General features: G+C 44.5%; 1 protein-coding gene across 1 annotated transcript in view; it reads right to left on the bottom strand.

Moving 5' to 3' along the window:
• Nucleotides 1-20720, bottom strand: part of NBAS (NBAS subunit of NRZ tethering complex) — a 267973-nt gene that overhangs the window by 64389 nt on the left and 182864 nt on the right. The window contains exons 43-44 of the mRNA XM_024552475.3: nt 15384-15634; nt 14047-14381 (exon numbers count right to left, since the gene is read on the bottom strand). Coding sequence (XP_024408243.2) covers nt 14047-14381; nt 15384-15634 — 586 coding nt within the window. The remainder of the gene's footprint in view (nt 1-14046; nt 14382-15383; nt 15635-20720) is intronic.

The raw sequence follows: 20720 nt of genomic DNA, 5'->3' as shown, positions 1-20720 counted from the left end.
CAGAGTGAGCGCCCAGGAAGGAGGCGCAGTCTGCCACAGGCCAACTGTGCAGGTGCACACATCACTCTCGCTGTGCTGTTCCACAGAGGGGGTCAGCAAGGCTGGCCCACGCGCCAGGGGCAGGGGTGACACGGGGGAGGACACACGGGAGGCAGGGATCATTATGGCCGGCAGGGCAGCTGTCTTCCCTGGTGCTCAGTACACATCTGTTCAGTGAGTGGGCCCATGAACCAACAACGCATACTTGAAAAAGAAGATTTCAAGCCAAATGGGAAAATGAGATTGACTTCGCTAGGGACTTACCGAGCTCTGACGTGCAGTATGCAGGAAAAGGGCTAGGAGGACAGGGAACTTCAGAAGTGTGAGTGCCCTGTGGAACCTTCGACCGGGGAGCCGGTCCTTTCTTTAGAGACTTGTGACAAAGGGTCATCTTTCTCAGGACTGTCTGAATTTTATTTATTTATGAGTAAATTATGTTATTATTTCAAAAACTATTTTCTATCCTCCCAGGATTCTATCTGCTCCCATTTATTCTGTGCCTTTCACAGTCATATTGAGGGAAGTAATTCCTTTTTAGATGGGCTCTTCTGCGCTTATCTCCTAAGCTCCTGGCTTTTGCATTTTTGTCAAGATAGATGTGCTTATCCAGCTAAGCTCTCACCTTGGAAAACAGAAGAAAGTGTTCCTAAAGCAAAGGCCTTCAAGAACAAAGAGGAGGGGGATGTTTACCACCACACTAAAGCACACGGGCTGGCTGAAAGTCAGAGGAGCGTGGTACACACGGCACATGTTAAAGCCCGGAAGCAACCACGATCAGGTATCATTATTACCAGATACAAGCCTGGAACATAGAAGGCGTTCAAAAGATGACTGATTCTGCCTTCCTCTGTGTAAAAACATTATTAATACCCTTAAACAGCACTTCTTATGTTAAATGATAGTTCATGTGATATGCTTGCATGCGTCTGCCCCCAGAGAACAGTGAGGTTCTCAAGGGCAAGGAGCGTGGCGGTCTTTTATTTGCTTACAGCGCCCAGAACGACAGCAAAGGTGCTTGTATAAGTGTTTTCTGAAGGTATCTGAAATCCACAAAACCCATCCGGTTCAGAATCAAAGAAGTCAAATTCTGACTACACCAAAACCAAAGATCAATGGGCAAAATACTATGAACTAAGAAAAAAACTTTATGAGTTAACATTTAGTCATGCTGTAACACTGAGTAAATATTTTATAACACCTTTGTAGTCAAGTTTAGTATGATTATAAAATAACAAAAATGAACACCATAAAATTTAGGGGGAAAAGGCTAACATATGAGTATGTCCCCACATAAATACAGTCAGCTGATCTTTGACAAAAGAATAAAGAAAATGCAATGGAAAAATGAGTCTTTTCAACAAATGGTGCTAGAACAACTGGATGACCGTATGCAAAAAAATAAATAAATATGGACACAGATCTTACATTTTCACAAAAATTAACTCAAAATGGACCAAAGACCTAAATGTAGAACACAGAATTACAAAACTCCTAGAAGATTACATAAGAGAAAATCTAGATGACTTTTGGTATAGCTATGTGCTTTTAGTACAAAACCCAAGTCACAACCCATGAAAGAAATAAATGATGACTAGACTTCATAAAAATCAAAAGCATTTGCTCAGTCAAATACAACATCAAGAGAATGAGACAAACTACAAAATGGTAGAAGAGAAAGTTTAAAGATATTTCACAAAATATACAAAGGATTCTTTAAACAATAAAAAAAAAAAAGGACCCAAAGAAATACATCAAAAACTTCAACAGATATTCACCAAAGAAGGTATACAGATGGCAAGTAAGCATATGAGATGGCAAATTAGCATATGAGATACACCTATTAGAATTATTAAAACAACCAAAATCTGAAACAGTAGCAACATCAATTGCTAGCAAGGATGTGGAGCAACAGGAACTCATTCACTGCAGCTGGGAATGCAGAATGGTATAGTCACCTTGAAACACAGTTTGGTGGTCAGACCAAACCGAATGTACTCCAGGGTATTTGCCCAAAGGAGTGGAATACTTATGCCCACGTGAAAACCTCCACATGGATGTCCAGAGCAGCTGGAGAGGTAAATACACGGGTAAATCAACAGATAAATGTGGTCCATCCAGTCAATGGACTACAATACTTCACTAAAAAGAAACGAGTCACCAAGCCATGAAAAGACACGGAGGACCATTCAATGCGTATCACTAAGTGAAAGAAGCCAACCTGAAAGACCACACAGCGTACAATCCCAACCACATAACATTCGGAAAAGACAAAACTATGGAGACAGTAAAAGGAGGAGTAGTTGCCAGGGGTTGGGGGTAGAGAGTGAACAGGCAGAGCGCAGGAAAAACACTGACATTACAGTGATGGATAGGTGAGTACCTGTCATCATATATTTGCCCGCATCCACAGAATGTGCAACACCAAAAGCGAGCTCCTAAGGGCAACTATGGGTTTTGGTGACATGATGTGCCGATACAGGCTCACCAACTGCAACAAATGTGCCTTCTAGTGAGGTTCGTTTGACAAAGCAGAAGGCTGTGCATGTAAAGGGGCAGGAGGCACATGGGAAACCTCTGTTCCTCCCTCTCAATTTTGCTGTGAACCTAAAGCTGCTCTAAAAAATTAAGTGTAAAAAAATACACGAGCATCCACTTCCCACAGGAACAGGGGCTTCAGAACGCAGAGTCTTGGAAGATCAGCGTGGATTAGACAGATATCCTGCAACTTCAAAATTCATGACGACCAGAAAATCCTCCTTCACTGCTCCAGTAATTATACACACAGATCATGTGGGTACACGTGTGTACACACACATGCACACCAGTAATTAGAAACAGAGGTGCATGTAGTTTATTGGGTTTTTAAGGAAAAATGTTGTATCTTGATTAAACTAAAATCTATTTACTTACAGATATACAGAAGTACGGATTTATTATGACAGTAGATTTTGAGTTAATATCTTTCGATGACTTTTACCATGTTTCCCTTTTGGTTTTAACTTCAGTCTTGTCATAAAACCTTATGAATAGAGGCTTATACCTTAGAAAGCCTCCAAAGTCTCTAAAAACGTATTACACATAGAGGTGTAGGTAGGCAGAGTTATGGTTCCCAACGGCGTGCACACCCCAACCCCTGAAACCTATAAATACGTTACCTAACACGCCAAAGACCCTGCAGATACGATCAATGGCATGGACCCCGAAATAGGGAGATTATCCTGGATTACCTATGGAGTCGCCCATCTCATCTCTAGAATGCTTAAAAGTGGGACGCTCCCCTGGCTCCGGTGGAGAGAGATGTGAAGACGTCAGAGAGATGCACTGTTGCTGGCTTTGAAGACAGAGGAAAGGGGCCTTGAGCAAAGGAATGGGTGCAGCCTCTAGACCCTGGAAAAGGCAAAGGAATGGGTTCCCCCCAGAACCTCCGGAAAGCAACGGGGCCCTGCCTGCGCTTTCATTCCAGCTCAGCAGAGCCCTTGTCTGCTTCTAACCTACAGAAGTGTAAGACCATAAACTTGTGTCATTCAAGCATTAGGTTTGTGGTAGTTACTTACAACTTGAAAAACAATAGACAGAGGTTTTGGGGTTTTTTAAAGGAAACCCACTTTTAAAATAAACTGTGTCAAAGAGAAGGTGATTACAATTAAAACACACACACGGCATCCAGGTTACTTGAGCAATAAGAAAGAAATGCAGACAAAAAGTCTTGGGGGATCACTTGTTCCGTTACCCAAAGAGCCGTCGTGGTGAGGAGGAAGTGGCTCTCTCTATTTGTTGTGACAGAAAGAAGGACAGGTCAAAGAGGCAGATGGGGACTACATATAAGACAACAAATTAATGTATCCAATTAGTGAACAGGCTGCCTCAAAAAATAGTGGACTCCCATCTGAGGAACAAGAGAACTCTATGAAGACCTCTAACACTGAGCAGGTAAGACTAGGATTGAAACTGTGGCTCAGCCACTAACTTGCTCCTGATTTGGAACATACTTTAACCTCTAACCCTCAGTTTACTCCTCTCTGAAATGCAAGTTAACACCTGTGTTGCCGAGTCGTTGTAATTACTACAGACGAGGGGAAGTGCCAAGCCAGTGAACAATAACCGGCAACTATTACTACCAGTACTATGTGGCACGGACAGTGATTTCTGTGGGTGACAGACAACTTTGAAGGTCTCGTAATTTATTGTTAGCATGACATCCATTTGGGTACAGGTGGGAGGAACTGTTCTCTCCTCTGGAGTTTCTATCTTGGCCAGTACAACAGCAGCTCCCCTGTGGGCCCCAAGAAGGTAGGTGCTGCTTCTTTCTTCCCCTGTCACTCCTCAGGAGAGAAGGAGGGACATTTGGTGACGTGCGGAGAAGCTCCTGCTTACATGTGGCTGGTCCCTCTCCTTCATTCTGAGGTTTGCCCGACTGCGAGGACAGCACTCGCACTGTGCTCTTGTCCCTCCAGGGGAGAACCCTGCTGGGCCAGGCCCAGACTCAGGCTTCCCGGAAGCCGGGGGCCCACTGCATTCACATGCCTGCGGAGCACGTGAGATGTCAACCGGCCTGACCTGTGCTGTAAGTACGCCCCGGATTTCAGAAGCATCTTAATATATTTCACATCGATCAGAGGGGGAAATCATAATATTTAGGACAATTTCACCTATTTTGTTTTACTTTTTTAAAGTTTGGTTACTAGCAAGTTTCACGTTGCAAATCTGGTTCACATCGTAATTCTATTGGGCAAGCCTAATGTAGAGGCCACCTCTCTGGGGTCCACGGATAGAAACCGAGCTGGGAAGCAGCCCTTCAGAGAAAGCACGCGTGCCCAGCAGGCCTAACCACGTGCTCGCAGAGCTGTCTGAAGATATGGCACAGGGAGCAGCCTGAGGCAGGCAGATGCAGACAAGGAGGCCTCAGTCACCACCCCAACTCTACCAACAGTAAAGTTAGCTTGATTTCCATGTACTTGACTCTTCTAGCTCTTAACTTATCCTCACTTGGGAAGATGAAATGTTATTTATTGCTCTTCCCCAACTAAACCCCAAAGATAGCACAGGAATACTACTATCCCCATAAAATTAGCAAAAACAAAAAATTCTGGGACAAGTGCCAAGCAGAGGTTGCGGTCCTCTCTAGGTCTCTAGGGGTGGGTTTTAAAAACCCCTACACTGATTTCAGTGGAGAGATCTACTGAGGGCGAATTTCAGCCAAGCAAAATGTAGGCCTCAGGGGCACACCTCCCCCGGAAACAGGTTTCTGAGGTAAGTGGGATTTCACAGCAGAGTGGCAGTGGCCACTGAGACACTGAACCGAGGGGAACACAGGGCTTACATCGGAAATGGAAATCTGGAAGGCAAAGCAACTACAGACAGGGACAGGTAAAATTCCTCAGTCTCAGAGGGGAGCAGGACGAGTGGAAATGTCGTCCTTCCTCCACGGTGGACATATGCCACAGTTCACCCCTTCTCTGAATAAGGAGGCTTCCCTCACCAACCCCTGTACAACTGGCTTGACCCGATATCCGGGCCGTTAAACACAGCCTACACTCCTGCCCTCCACACCACTGAGCCACCTCGATGCTCTCCAGCCTCCTGGACAGAACTAAGAACAGGATTCTAAAACCGCGACCTGCTTGGCTATTTCAAGGTTGGGGATTCACTCAAGTTTCTAAATTGCACGGCTATGGTGCGGATGCTGAAATAATTTTATTTTTTCTATTGTTCTCTTCAAGGTATAAAAAATGAGATGCATAGAAAACGTGCGGTGGGATCGATCTGACTTCAGATATGCTGAAGAAGGAACTTGCTACCACCCGACACCTAAATCCGGCCACTCTGGCTGAGACCGGGCGAAACCAGGAGAAGTCATCCCTGCGCCTCACCTTCACTGAATTTATTATTTTTTAAAATTTTGATGTAACTGATCTTTAAACTAAAAGGGAAAGAGGATTTGGTTTTAATGGTATCAGTTTCTCCCTGAGGAATTTATAGTGGCAATTTAAGTTTGGGCCATTTTAAGTTGTTGACCCGTAATACTTGGCGTATTTTCTACCACCATTTAAGCTCGTTGCTTAACTTCTGAAAAGTGTTAATTAACAATCCAATTGAGTGAAATTCCACGTAGGAAATAGAAGAGAGTGAATTTTTAGGTTGGTCTTCTGACAATTTCTGGAAGCAGAGGCTGAACTGCCCCTGCTAATTTCGGGAGGACACACGACAAAACTCATAGGTGTGACTGGAATGGCCTGGTGAGGTGGGAGCACCAGGATCCGGGCCTGATACCCCAAGACTCCCCTCTCCCCTCTCTGGCAAAAGGTTTCATCATTCAGCTCTATCAGTTACAGGAACACAAGTCCATTGCCCATCTATATAGTCTAGGTGAAGCTACTCCTCATCCTTCCATTTTGGGAGAAACCTGCACTGCAATCAACAGACAGAAAACCACCGGAGGAACACCTCTGGCATCTCCTCCCTCTCCTCCCAGGACAAGAGCAGACACAGAGGCCGTGTGCAGTGGCTCTTCCCGTCAGCCACTGGCCTGCCCAGAGGAGGCACTCGTTCTTGGCTTCCTCCTAGAATCACTTTCTGCAGTAGCTCTCACTAGTCAGGCTTCAAGCATGTGTGAACATGAAGCCACCACTGGGCCGCAGGTCCAGGTCACGTCTCCAATCCCAGCTCTTCAACAACAGTTACTTATATTTACTTGTTGGTGACACTTATTTTCATCTTCCTAAAATTTAAACATGCATGTGAGTGAAGGGGGGTTGGAACTATGACTAAGCAGTGCGCTTAAACCCTACTAGAAGTAGGCCCCAGAAAAATCACCTCTTCTCCTACCTGACAACCTGGCCTGGAAGAGAGTTGAGGACACAAGGTTTAAAGAGGATCTCTTAGGAGCTGCACCCCTACTCTGAGCCCTTCTCCTTTCTTATGTGTCTCTCCCAGAAAATCCCTGCTAAGCTTGATTAACAACAAAACATAAATTTGTAGAAAGAAAAAATACATTGTGCAGTTCATAAATTTAAAGGGTGGTATAGTGACATTACCATGCACATATTCCATCTTACTTTTGCAAATATCTATAACACTTCTACATCAGGAAAGCTGATTAGAAATCAAGCTACTTTAAGGAACTTAAATTTTAAGGCAATCCTGTATGCACTTACCAGAACATACCTTCATTCTTTTTATTTGCATTATAAGTACTTAGGAAATTGAAGTGGTCTTTCATGCGGGCACCAATGATGCTAGTGGTGCTGGAAGCATAACCTGTAACGGTGGTTCTCAAAGTGCGGTCCGCAAACCACGGGTCCTAAACTCCCTCAAGGGGTTTGCAAAGTCCAAGCTATTTTTATGACATTAAATTTTATCTTTGTATTATTTATCTCTTTTCACTGTATTGCTATTTGTACAATGGTTAAAAAAACATGCATAAAAGTCTGGGAACTTCAGTACAAATCAAGGGGGCGGAATCAAACTGTACTTTCCTGGGATATTCACGTAAACACGTTCTTGAAAAAACAGTCAAAATTACTAACTTGATCGAATCTCGACCACTGAGCGCACGTTTTTAATATTCTGCGTGAAGAACTGGGATACACAAATGAAGCACTTCCCTGGACACAGAAGTGCAGTAAGGGCAGGCCTCTGAGTGACTGTTTGAATTATGAGCTGGAAGAGCCGCTTTCTGCATGCATCACACTTTTGCTTGAAGCACGATGAACAGATAAGGTGATTACTCTGACTTGGGTATCTGGCAGACACGTCCTCCAAAGTGAACCAACTGAGCCTGTCACTTCAGTAAAACCACTCATTCTATTTATTGCCAATAATAAAATTTGAGCTTTCAAGTGGAAAGTTAGAATTTTGGTAAACTTGTGTCTAGCACCATGAGCCTGCCAGCTGCCCAATACTTAAAGGCTCATGTGCTGAGGCGGGAGCGTACAAGTGCATTTGACCTCGCTGTCGTTATATAACGCAGTATGTCAACATCTGGATGCCCTCCCCGACTCAGCAGACCTCTATTTCCCAAATGCCTAAAGATTCTGCTCCAAACCAGACGTGAGTACCAGATCTACTCAAACTGGAATCTGGACCAGTGACTCTCAACCACCGTGCCACGAGAACTTTAAAAACATGCAGAACCTGACTATTTAGTTCAGGGGGCACTGACTTCTTTTCCTTTAGATTGTCAAATAACAGAAACGACAACAGCCAACACAACAATAGCCGTCCAGTGACAATGAATCAAAACTATACCTATTTTTTGTCAGACTGGCAAAACATACATTTTTTGGTGTGCCGCAGAATTTTAATAATTAGTTTATGTGTGCCCTGACATGAAAAAGGTTGAAGATTGCTGATCTAGATAGGGTTTTTTTAAAGATTTTATTTATTTATTTTTAGAGAAAGGGGAAGGGAGGGAGAATGAGACATCAATGTGTGGTTGCCTGTCGCACGCCCCCAACGGGGGACCTGGCCCATAACCCAGGCATGTGCCCTGACTAGGAATCGAACCAGCGACCCTTTGGTTTGCAGGCTGGTGCTTAATCCACTGAGCCATACCAGCCAGGGCTAGATGAGTGGTTTTAATGTAAAGAGTACCAAAAGGCCAATGATACGGTTTCAGACTCTGCATTACTAGTCTTTAATCACCTATCACCTGTTGAGATTCAGGTAGTACTGAAGGATACCCGAGATTACAGTCTATTAAAGCGCCCCCCTTCCCAACCTCTATCTGTGGAAGGCTGGGTTTTCTTCATTTACTTCAACCAACACTCCAAAGACAGGTTCTATAAAGCCAGATACACAAAAGTCAAATGATGTCAACATTTCAATAATTATTTTTTCTTTCGGAAATATAGTTATTTTCCACTAAAATATGCTATTAATGTTAATCTATTGTATAATGGGTCTATTCCTGGTGGTTTTAAATTAATTAAACAAGTATTTCTTAAATTTCTTCACTTTAATTTCTAATATGAAAAATATCAATGGCTATAAACTTAATAAATAAAAGTCCTTTAGGGTCCTCAATAATTTTTAAGAACATTAAGGCATCCAGAGATAAAAAGGTATAAGAACCACCAATCTGTGATAATAATTACTTATTTAAATACTCAGAGAATACTTGCTTCTACTGTGCCAGGAACTAGAAAACGTGCAGTGAAGGTACCATTCCTATTCTCCAAGAATTTCTAATTTCATTAAAGTTCTCAACATTAACAATTTTACCATAAAAAATCTCCCTCTAAGTTTCTTAGGGGAATGTCTTTTACATCTTGATGTCACCAGTGGTGATCAATAGTATACAGCGTGTAACCGAGGCCTAAGTACTCGATGACCCCATCTGAACCCACATTACACGCCCTGGACTGACGCATCGGAAAGCCACCCATCTTGTCACGCACACGGGCAGTGTGCGTCGTCTACACGTGTCGGCACAGGGTGCAGACACCGATGGCCCCTGTGGCGAAGAGATGTGCTGCCACCCTTAGTCCAAAGATGACGTTAGCACTGAGGAGACGCTGAAGGCACAGCTACAACGTGGCCTTTCGAAGGACACTTAAACTTATGAAATAAATTTGATTTTTAAGTCTTATCGTGGTTTTTAAGATAAATGTATTCTTCCAGATTTTTATGTCAAATAGTCCGGATAATAGGATAAGGGAGAAAATAGTAGCTTATTTCAAGAATTGGAACTGTCATTATATGAAAATAGTTTCCCTAATGCTGTTTTCATAGCCCCAGAAGGCAAAATAAAAAAACAGAAACTGTAAGGAGCCCAAAGAAAGATACCATCCACATAGTAGTTTATCAATAGCAATAATGCTTGAAGATCAGAGGTCAAACTAGACACAAGATTCTCAAGTATTTTTCTGCTCTAATCCAAAGGAGGCAGAGTACTCCCATCAGAAACAGTGGGAGCTGAAGCAGATGATGCAAGCAGGAGGGTGGGGGGGAAGTGAGGGCAGCAAACGCCTACCCAATCCAGGATGAAAAGCACCCTACAGGATACTAGGAGGCCTCTTCTAATTCTGTGACTACCTGGGGTTTTCAAAGCAGGACCCCAGCACAGTTCTGGGTGGCATGTAACAAGCGGGAGGAGTACTTCCTTGTGCATGCCGCGGTACCAGCCACTGGAAGAGAGGGAGCAGGCTGAGATGGCACCTAAGCCCCTCCTGACACGACCACACCAGGTCTGAACCACGCAGACAGTGTGCGAGTGGCACTTCAGCTTCTTTGACAGTTTTCCTGCATTTCCAACCCATTAACTTCTCTGTCTCTTCCACAGTGTCACTAATCAGTGCATTGAAAAAGCAACTGAACCAAAAGCACCAGACTGAACCAAAAGAGGTAATTCAGAATTAGAGCAAATGCACTTTTAACATTCACTTTAGAATCAGTTCACCAGTTCTGTCCAAAGCTGGTCCTGAATCCCATGTGCATACACATTTGAAGACTGAGAACTGCACACCGTGTATGAGTAGCACATACACTCATTTTACATTTAACGTCATGTACGAGCTGTGGGAACATCTGGTGTTTTGCAAATTTGGCGAAATCCAGCTGCATTTCCTTTTCCAAATGTGTCCTCCAACACGTGTGGGTTGTTCTGCAATCTGAATTTTATTCTCCCCGCTCTCTGTAAAACAGCTCTGTGCGATTACAAACATGCCCTGTGTCTAAACTTCATACTCTCCTCTCTGAATGAAAAAACTGGAAGCTTGCCAATTAATAAAATGAGGAAAGATACAAAGCTAAACCAGAAATATAAAATTAGTTTCAAATACGTATCTGTCTCACTTTTCTACAGCTGCACCCGATGCAGCAGGAGCTGCCTCCTGGGACAGGGGGTCCATCCAACCTTTTGGTGTCTCTGGGCCACACTGGAAGAAGAGGAGTGGCTTGGGCCACACATCAAACACATTGTGACACGTAATCACAAAAAATCCCATAATGTTTTAAGTAAATTTACAATTTTGTGCTGGACCGCATTCACAGCCACCCTGAGCCGCAGGCGGCCTGTGGCCTGCGGCCTGCGGGCTGGACACCCCCGGCACAGCAAAGACAGTCCTGCTGAGGACAGCACCACGTGAACTAAAGAGAAAGCAATGCCACCATTAACCGCCTCACCCCTCGCTGGGTCAGCGCTGCATCCTCTCCTCAGGACACATGCACATACGTGCACAAACAGTTGTGTCACGCATTTTCAGGTGGCTGGAGGACATCTTAAAGACATAACGTTAAGAAACTAAGGTGACAAGAATGTGCTGTAAACATAAAACATAATAAATTACAACAAAAACTCTAAGTGGACTCTACATCCAATTCCTAAGTTTAGTCCCAAGTTAGTAATTGCTGTTGGAAGGTCTAGAACTGTCTGACCACCTCCATACACATGTCCACAATTAGCTATGGCCTTGGCTGCCCGTGCTAGGCTTTGCTCTTGCCCTCATATAAATAGCTAAAACCTCCTTCAGCCTGAGGGGAATGAAGGCCCCTCTATCTCCCTGGCTGGTCTGTTGGTCTCGCTCCAGCCAGTTCACACGTCCCAGCTCTGGAGCCATATCCTGGGATTCAAATTCCCTCCTTGGGTCTGTCTCTTCCCTCTGGTACACACATCCTGCATTGCTAATACTTAGTTGGACTTCAAACTTCTTCTGGGTCTTGGAGATTCAAACCAGTGTTTGTGGGACTCCTGTCTTTTCTCACACACTGCCGGGGTCCTGCCTGGCCTTTCTCATTTAGACTCAGCCCTGCCCCGGACACACCCCACGCATGACAGGCTGCTCCACGTGGACTGAAAGTGCCTGGGCTCTCTGGTCCCCTTCTCTCCACAGGTCTTAGAATGGCTCCCAGTTCCTCAACTCCATCTGCTTGTTCTATGACTTCTTAGATAAAGCCCAGTGCAGTGGATAAGAGCAAAGGCCCTATTTGGAGTAAACCTTCTTGAGTTCATCTTGTAGCTCTGCTATTACCCAAGTAACTTTGTCGAACTCGCCTGTTAAAACCAAAGTAACATAATCTAGTTCACAGATTACTCAGCCGTAGCCTTTGCCCAACAGAAATTCCTGAGGCTAAATCACAGAGCTGGTGAATGGCAGGTTCAAAGTTCTAAGTCAGGCTTATATGACACCAAATTTGTGCTCTTTTCAAATACATCACGCTACTTCCCCTTAAAATCATCATTATTTTCTTCTTTAACAACCGCCCCCCCCCCCCCCAAATGATGATCTCCTCTTTAGAGCAGTGGCTGTAAAATTTAAAGCCAAGTTATAAACTAGACTATCTGATGTACACCACACCAGTAAGGAAATGAAGCCACTGGATATCCACAACTATGATTGAGTTAGTTAAAATTAGCACTCCCCACAGATGTTTGAACCTCTGCCTGTGCCAACTTCCAAGCAAATGACTTGAATTCCTAGCCTTTATGCTCAATTTTTCAGGGGAACATCAGCCGTAACGAAAGTCTTGGGGTATGGTACTAGGCAGACTTGCCAACAGGGGGAATGAGACAGCAAGCAGCAAAGAAGGGCCAGAGCAGATGGAGAGGAGGCTCCAAAGGCAGTCGAGCCCGGCAGCTGAGACCAGAGGCTGGGAGGCTTTCTGGAAGAGCGGACGCCAGTGAGACTCACAGCTGTTTGACAGTGAGGTCTGGGTAAGAGGGCAAGTGGGGGGAGATGAGGACCCACTTTACCTATACGGAGTGAGACTACTTTGTGGAAGGGTCTACAGCAGGAACTAGATGCAGTGAGGGGGCTCCGTCCTGAGCACAGAGCAGTCAGTGGGAAATGCAACACAGACACCCACAAGTAATTCCACCACCAAGGCCTCCACGGTCTGTCCAGAAAGTATCCAGCCATACACTATGCAAAACAGAGGCGTTAACTGAAGAAGATACAAGACAAGATGTGCATAGGACAATGACGCCTCAGTCCCCTTCAAAGTTATGACCTTGAGGAGATCTGCTTCATTGGTGGAGATTTGGATCAAGTCATCAGCAACTGCAGCACGGTGTTCCTTCTGCTCTGGTAGCAGAAGCCACAGAACAAATTTTGCCACACACGTTTCATGCCAGGATCAAAATCTCAGACACAGTAGTTTTTGGAATCCCCAGATCAGCTTCTAGTTCCCACACTGTCAGTCGCTGATCTTTGTTGATTGCAGCTCATACGTGTTCAACATTTTCAAGTGTTCTGCTTATTACAGGCCTTCCAGAACGTGGATCACTTTAAACAGATTCTCAACCATCTTTGAAAAGTTTGTGCCACACCTGGATTTGTGCTGCACTCACGCATCCCCCCGAAAAGCCTTCTGAATCATCCAAGTAGTTGCCACAGAGGAATGTTCAAGCTTAACACAAAATTGGATGCAGATTCATTGCTCTACTCATTCAGTCATTTTGAATGAGACGGCCACACAGTACACGTGCTCACTCAACAGTGTCTACTGCCCCCACTGACCAGTACAGTGAAGTCATCACTGTTCATGCTTGCACACTCCAGACACTCTCCTTGGCTTCCAGATTATACTGATGTCATGCAAACCATTCTCAGTATGTTAACAATGCCTGGACCTTTTCTGGACAAACCTCATATACTACATGGCATTCACGTGGAATTACTTAAGGTCTCACTTTAACCACAGCTATGTTGTTAGCCTGGCTGAATGCATGTAATATGGGCTGGGCACTGGAATGCAGGTTCTTTCCACTTGTCAACTGGAAAGAACAGGGCGAAGCCTTTACTGTAAAATGGCATCTTAGAAGAACACGTATAAAATCTACATGTGAGTCAGAACACACAAGTCTGATTTAGACTACTCACACATCTGTGACAGAAAAGAGATTTCCCAATCAAGACACCTCCTGCTCAGCAAGAAACTAAAATGCCACCCTACCAATAGTCCCCATTTCGAGAAAGGAATTAAAATGAAATCTACAGAATGTGAGAACAACTTTCATTTCTTCTAAAATGTTCGATTATCAGTACTTTAAACGGTTTTTCTGGTTACCTTGGTCACAGCTTCGGGAGAAAACGTAACTGCATCCACCACCGTGATGAGGTCTCCAGGGCGGAGGCGGTCAAAGTACTTCACGCAGACCTCAAAGGCACGCAGCCACTCGGGTGTGGACTCCGGGACTTGTTTAATGAGGTGAGGGTCTCCGGCCCAGAACAGCTTCTGCAACCAGACGGTGTACAGGGAGCTGGGGGAAAGCATCCGTCCATCCAGGTCAGGGATTTTGGGAACCAGCTTGGAAATAGACAAGATGTTCTGACTTGAAAGAACCGGCTGCAGTGCCTCCAGCGGGCTCACGTTTTCCTCCGTCAGTCTTTTGTAATTAAGGCCTGACGGAAAGAGAAGAGAGAAAGTTCTCTCCAATACGAACTTGCAGAGGCTTCACACACACACACACACACACACACACACACAGCCCTCCTGTATGGCTACGTGCAAAGATTCACCAACCAGTTTAGTGACGGCAAATCGTTTAGCTGTCCACTAGACAGATCAGAAGATCTGAGTTCTAGTCCCAGCCTGCAACCTAACCAACTCTATGATCCTGAACAAGCACATGCTCTGTGAGCCCAGCCCACCCATGGACCCTGGAGAAGGCACTGTGTCCTCGTTTCTTCAGGCCCCGATGGCCCCTGGACCTTCCTATATCGGCCCCTCACTGAACTGCATTACAGTCCTGGGTCATGCACCCGGCATCTCATCAATGACTGGGAGGCAGAGAAGAATCGGACCCCTTGTCCTCTGTGTCTACTCCAGGGTCTAATCTGGTCACTCAGTAAACCACTGAGAAACCGAAGTAAATTCTCGTAATTGTTATGAATATTAAATAAATACAGACTTGAAAATATAAGGTATCAGAGATTTGAAGGGTCTTAATGTGTTTAACTTCTTTGTTATGAGCAGCAAGATACATAGACACCATTCTAATGACTTCCACAATTTATCAAAGATGCAAAGGCTCTTACTTTAATAGGCTCCACCGAAGCGTAATTCTGCCCAAGCACCTGTCGTAAATTGTCTCAGCCTTGACACTTATATAAACAAAATATAACAGATGGGAGAGAAAAAAACCTCTGGAGTCTAAAACGTCGCATTTTAGTGCCTGGTGCACTGAAGCCCCTGTGTGAGCTTCAGTAGGTGTCCTAGTTTGTCTGGTAGTAACGCCAACCACAAGCGAAGGCACTGACAGACAATGACAAAGACAATTAGCATCAAAACCCTGTAGTTTAGTTCTATGTCGGCCACGGTGCACAAACATTATTGTGTACAAAAAATTTAATCCCTAGATTTAATCTCAAAAGTGCTATCAAGCAGGGGAATGATCATCTTACCTGATGCAACTACCTTAAATTTCTTCAGCAGCCGAATGTGCGTTTCCGGTTTAATGGCGTATTTCCCAAAGTCTGCAGAGCCGCAGCTCTCCAGAAGAGTAAAATAATACAGCAGCCTTTCCTGATCAAAGCCACTGATAGTGGGGTAAATATACTTGACCATGTGCTTGTGAAAGGCTTCAGGATCGGTCTTCAAAGTCTCAAAGAGATGAAGGGCCTGGGCTCGATTTTCAATTTCTACTGTGGACAAACTGAAATTAGGAGACAAAACAGGATGTGTTAAAATTTGGTTCTTTCATGAAACAAGGGTTGGTTGGTTTTTTTCATACAGGAGGAAAGGCTACTTCTTACAAGTCAGTCCCTTTCTCCTGCACAAAGACAGTAAACCACCCAGACGCAGGTAGTTTATATAAAGGAGAGCAAACGTGTTAATTCCTCCCAGGTGCTACACAACTCGGACTGACTTCCTGCGGGGCTACAGCCGCCCTGGAGGCGCTGCTTCAGGTTCCTGCAGTTGGAACAGTTGTCTGGTGCGCACTAGTTAGGACACGGACCCAGATCAGTGGGCTTCCGCTACACATTTTTTATTCATGTCACAAGAATGATTTAGTATCGGAGCTTCATTACAGAAGTGTAAACAACCTTATCTACTCAGGAAGGTAGGAGTCTGTGAGGGGAAGAAACAACCCCAACTTCTGGGCATAACTATGACATCCGAGAATCTTGAACTGATACTGGATAGACCCAAAATTGATACGAAGTTCAAATAACATTAAAATCAGCACAAATAGGTACGTGTGACTTACACCTGAATTACCTGTAGTCATGAATGCCACTTAAATTAAAACATGTATCTTATTATTTTCACCTTGACTTGGATGTATTTGCAACATAATAAAAATGTTACTTAAGGAGTCATGTTTGGTCAATCAGTTTGTATTTGGGGGGTGAAGAGGAGGGCTTAATTCTGGTCTCATGCTGCTCCCTGCACAGAACGCAGGACACCCCGTGTGGGATGGGCCAGGCAGCCCTCCGAACGAACACAAACGGGCTCCCAGCAGCAGCCTTCGGAGTATCTGAGCGAGTGAGCGAGTCCTCTGGCAAAACCCAAGTGAGATTTCACGTAGTTTCAAAGCAATCCTTCTAAATGTGGTACCCTGTCTACTAGAATTTCCACTTTCAGAAAGTGCCAAGGCATGTTCTTGGTTTATGTAGATAAAATTAATACAAATTATGTTTTAAAATCTTTGTGAGTGGTAGTAGTTAGGATAACAGAACCAATCTATAAAGTCAAAATATCAAGTAATTTAAAATTGCTCCTTTAACTTCCACTTCAAGAAGAATGCTATTTTTCTATTAAGACATAATCAAACATTTACAAAAGTATACTGATCTATAAAAATGTGCTTGGTCTATAAAACTTTCCCCGTCTTTCTCCTCCAAGTATCCTTCTAGCCTGGCTCTCACAGCATGCTTTAACTACGTGTCGCCTTGTCTGTCCCCTCACAAGACTGTGTACCACTAGACGGCAAAGAGGATACCACCTCTTCTCTACCTGCAGATTCTCAGCACCAAGCACCGGTGTGTAGGACAAGGGACACATTCAGCACATGAGTCTGATGCGTGCCAAAGCCATGGGTAGATGAACAAAACTGTAGTGTCCTCTATGGAGTCATTTGCTCAACGCTGGGTGGGTATAAAGACTTAGAACACCAAGCTCTCACCCAGTGGTTTGAAAATCTAGTTGAGTCGTAAATGCTCAGAATTAAACAACAATGCAAACTCCCAGCATGGGCTGACAAACAGCACGCAATTATACTCCAATCAAGAGTAGGATCACTGCAGCTTTTACTTCAAAAACAGCAGAAATCAGTAACAAAAGAGTTCCTAAAAGATGAACTTGAGCTTGGCACTGTACAGAGGAATAAAGCAAAAATAATATGAACAAAGCATCGACAAGAAAGCACAAGGCCTGTGCAAGAAACGGTGAGTATAACGGATGGCTGGTCAGAAAATATTCCTGATACTATCACTGTTCAGAGTATGCAATGCCATCCGTGAGAGATGCTGGATGCACGGTGGCGTATGACAGTGACTCAGAATTTCTGACTCTCCTTCATAATTTGCAAATTGAAGTCCAAACACAGTGTAGTAAAGCAGTAAGTAATACACCACGTGACCCCACCGAGATGATTCGTTCTGACACAGCTCTGCAGGCAGAACAACATGCCCGACGGAGGAGGGGAAGAAAAGCTTGCACTTGACTATGCTGGTTACTGCGGTAGACTAGTTAAACCCAGGTAATCACCGACTACTAGATGAGAGGTCAGAGAGGTCCAGGGACTTGCCTGAGACCGAGCGTCCAGCTCTGACTGGACTCAGTGTGACTTTGTCCACCTTGTCGCAAAGCAACCACCAACTGATGAGGTCACGTGCCCGCAATAACAATCATTTCAAACAGGATTCTTTCTGTAACGCGGGCATTAGTTCTGTGCCACACCACACCTCACTCCCAACCACCTGAGAAGCCAAGCATTCAAGACAGACTCATCTACAGAATAGTCAGGCAGTGACTAAGCCTTAACAGTTTTACTTCCTGTGTTTGACTTGATTCTGAACATACTCTCTCTCAATCAACTCTACTTTCTCTCTTGCCCAACCCACTTATTCTTCTGCACAATTCAGCTCGCTGATGTGCAATTTTACCTAATTATCTTGTCAAGAGAGATACTGGAATACCTTTACTGACACATGATAAATGCCGAAACCTCCCTCTTCAGTAAATTGCAATGTGCTAAGATCTTTTATAGATGCCAGTAATCAATAACCCATTTTAATAGCTTCCATTGAAAGAAGCTGTTATCTTCTCTTTGGGAAAAAGAAATGAAAGCTCTGTTCAGAAAACAATTCCAAAGAACCCACATTCAAGAAAGTAGGATGAAATATCATGAAACTGCCGTGGACTTTCCACTAATCAAATAATCACCCTTCGAAACAAGTATTTTTTTTTTGAACCAAGATATAGCTAGCTATAAAACAGCCTGCATATTTACACAATGCACATTTAACTTTCGGAGACTAACTACAGGAAGAAATTAGCAGCAGCCGCATTCAAAGCACAACGAATAAATCATTAGTATTAGGCCCATGATCAAAGAGTTCTGTAATGGCTTCAAGTTGCCAATCACCCAAAATTCAAGAACAGCATGTACTGAAAGGTCTTATATTCGTATAGAAAAACAAATTCATTTAAACACACGTATCTTTACCTAGTCTGAGACTGAGTAACAGTGCAATCCCCTTAGCTGAGGAAAGGAATCCTTCACGGGGGAGAGGGAGAAGGAGAGAAGGGGAGGACTTCGAGGAAAGGCTGAAGAGAGAACAGAGGGAGGGGAGGGGTTCCCCGGTCCAGGTGCAGTAACTTCTACACCTCTCCCCCAAAGCCTAACCCCAAGCATCTGAAGAGGTATGAATCCAAGTTAACAACCACAATGCAGGGTGCGCAGGGCTCCACCACCGATTACTGCAGGAAGAGGCAAGCCTGCCACTCAGGTTCAAGGACGCTGACCTGAGGGAAACAGGGCAAGTGTTTCCCCACAAACGCCTCGGAGGAACGTGGTCTGGCACACCCACTCTGTGACACTGCCCAACAGGTAGCTGACTATGTAATTATGTGGCGAACGTGGTCAAAACAATCACAGCGTTTTTCAGTTCTGCCAACATTTTGGCCACATGTCTTTGTAAACCAAGAGATGGAACTTAGCTCTCCGAGGTCACCTAGACAGTTGATGAGAGGACCACTAATGAGTGTCTCAGGCTACTTCCCATCACACAGATACTCAGTGACGTCCTTTGTGGAAGGTTTCCTATGAACAGAGTGGTGACATGACAGCCATGGGAATAGCTTCGTCCCCTCTTCCCGAGGGACAACCCTGACCCTGTGAGCCTTTTAATTTCTCATGAAGTGGCAATTCTGATTGCTTTATATAATCCCATATTGTTGTTCTCTCTTGAACAGAAAATACTTTGAGATACCACAGCACAGAAATGGTAACAGCACTATTTATTGAGCACTTACTATACACTGAACACTGTGTCATCTCACTTAACATTCATGAAGCAGATGTAATTGAGAGCCTGACTTGAGAAATAATTGTTCAAAACTCTGGCGTGCAGCATTAGGCTCACCGTGCTCACCGGACGGCCGGAAACCTGGTCTGCTTCCAGAGTTCACAGCAGCCACGTTTTTTCCTTCTGAGCACCTATACGTTCAGGTATTTTGTATAAATCTCAAATCTCACGCAGCTCTGCAAAATGACTAAGAAGACCCTTTTTACATAGAAGGAAACTTGCACACAGAGGGATACGACTTGTTTACCTGGGACACACGAAAGGGAAGTCAAAAAGCCAGGGCTGGAGCCCAGGCTTGCAGGACTCAAAGCCTGAGCACTTCCCACTGATGGAAGCAGCCGAAACACGTCCTGTGGCTGACGTTTTGGACCACGGCCTAGGGCCTTTGACTGCTCGGGTGAAAGGGGCCTGAAGGACCACGACATGAGAAGGGAGGCTGCACATCTACGGAGGGAATTGCTTCCATTTTGGAAGTAACTAGTCCTTCTGTCTTCAGGATTGGCAGGTTTTATCTCGTGCACAACCCAAGTCATGACCCTTCGGCCCAAAGAAAAATCCATACCGAATATACAGCTCGGTTTCAACGACCGGGTAAGACCTGCGACTGAATATCTGCATTCAACCTTCCGACTCTAACATGGATGTTTCCTGGGCCTGAATTTTATTTATTTTCATTTTCAATATTATGACATACTTGTAATAAGCTAACCTACCTTAAATCCTCTCTCCATTCACTAATCATTCTCACACCAACTTCTCAACGAAGCCAGGCTTCTTTAAGGGAGGAGGAGAGAGAAGAGAAGGCTAGAACTGCAAATTCTTTACCATGTGCAACTGAGACTCAAACCTGACTACGCCCACCAGCAGCCCTCAAGAATAAACTCTGTTTCAATCCAGACAGAGGTGGAGGCATTGTACTTTACTCAACTCCCCGCAGCTATAACTTGCTCTTACCCACCCTCGTACCTGCGACCGAAAGAATCCTCCCAGAGAATGTGAGGTGGTAGGAACAACAGCACAGCAGCACCGTCGGAGTCCCTGTGACCAGGACCCTGCCCCTGGGTCTGAAGGTCACAGTGTAAATGAGCCGACAGAGAAGACGACAGCATCGTAATCTCCGCCACCCAAGCAAAGTCCCGTGGGAAATCGCCTGGGTGACTAGCACATGGACAGCACAGTGAAACGCAAGTGCAGGGTGTTTGGCTT

Source organism: Desmodus rotundus, chromosome 5, assembly GCF_022682495.2.
Source record: "Desmodus rotundus isolate HL8 chromosome 5, HLdesRot8A.1, whole genome shotgun sequence".
In the NCBI taxonomy this organism is placed as follows: domain Eukaryota; kingdom Metazoa; phylum Chordata; class Mammalia; order Chiroptera; family Phyllostomidae; genus Desmodus; species Desmodus rotundus.
This window is presented reverse-complemented; position numbering and strand designations above follow the sequence as displayed.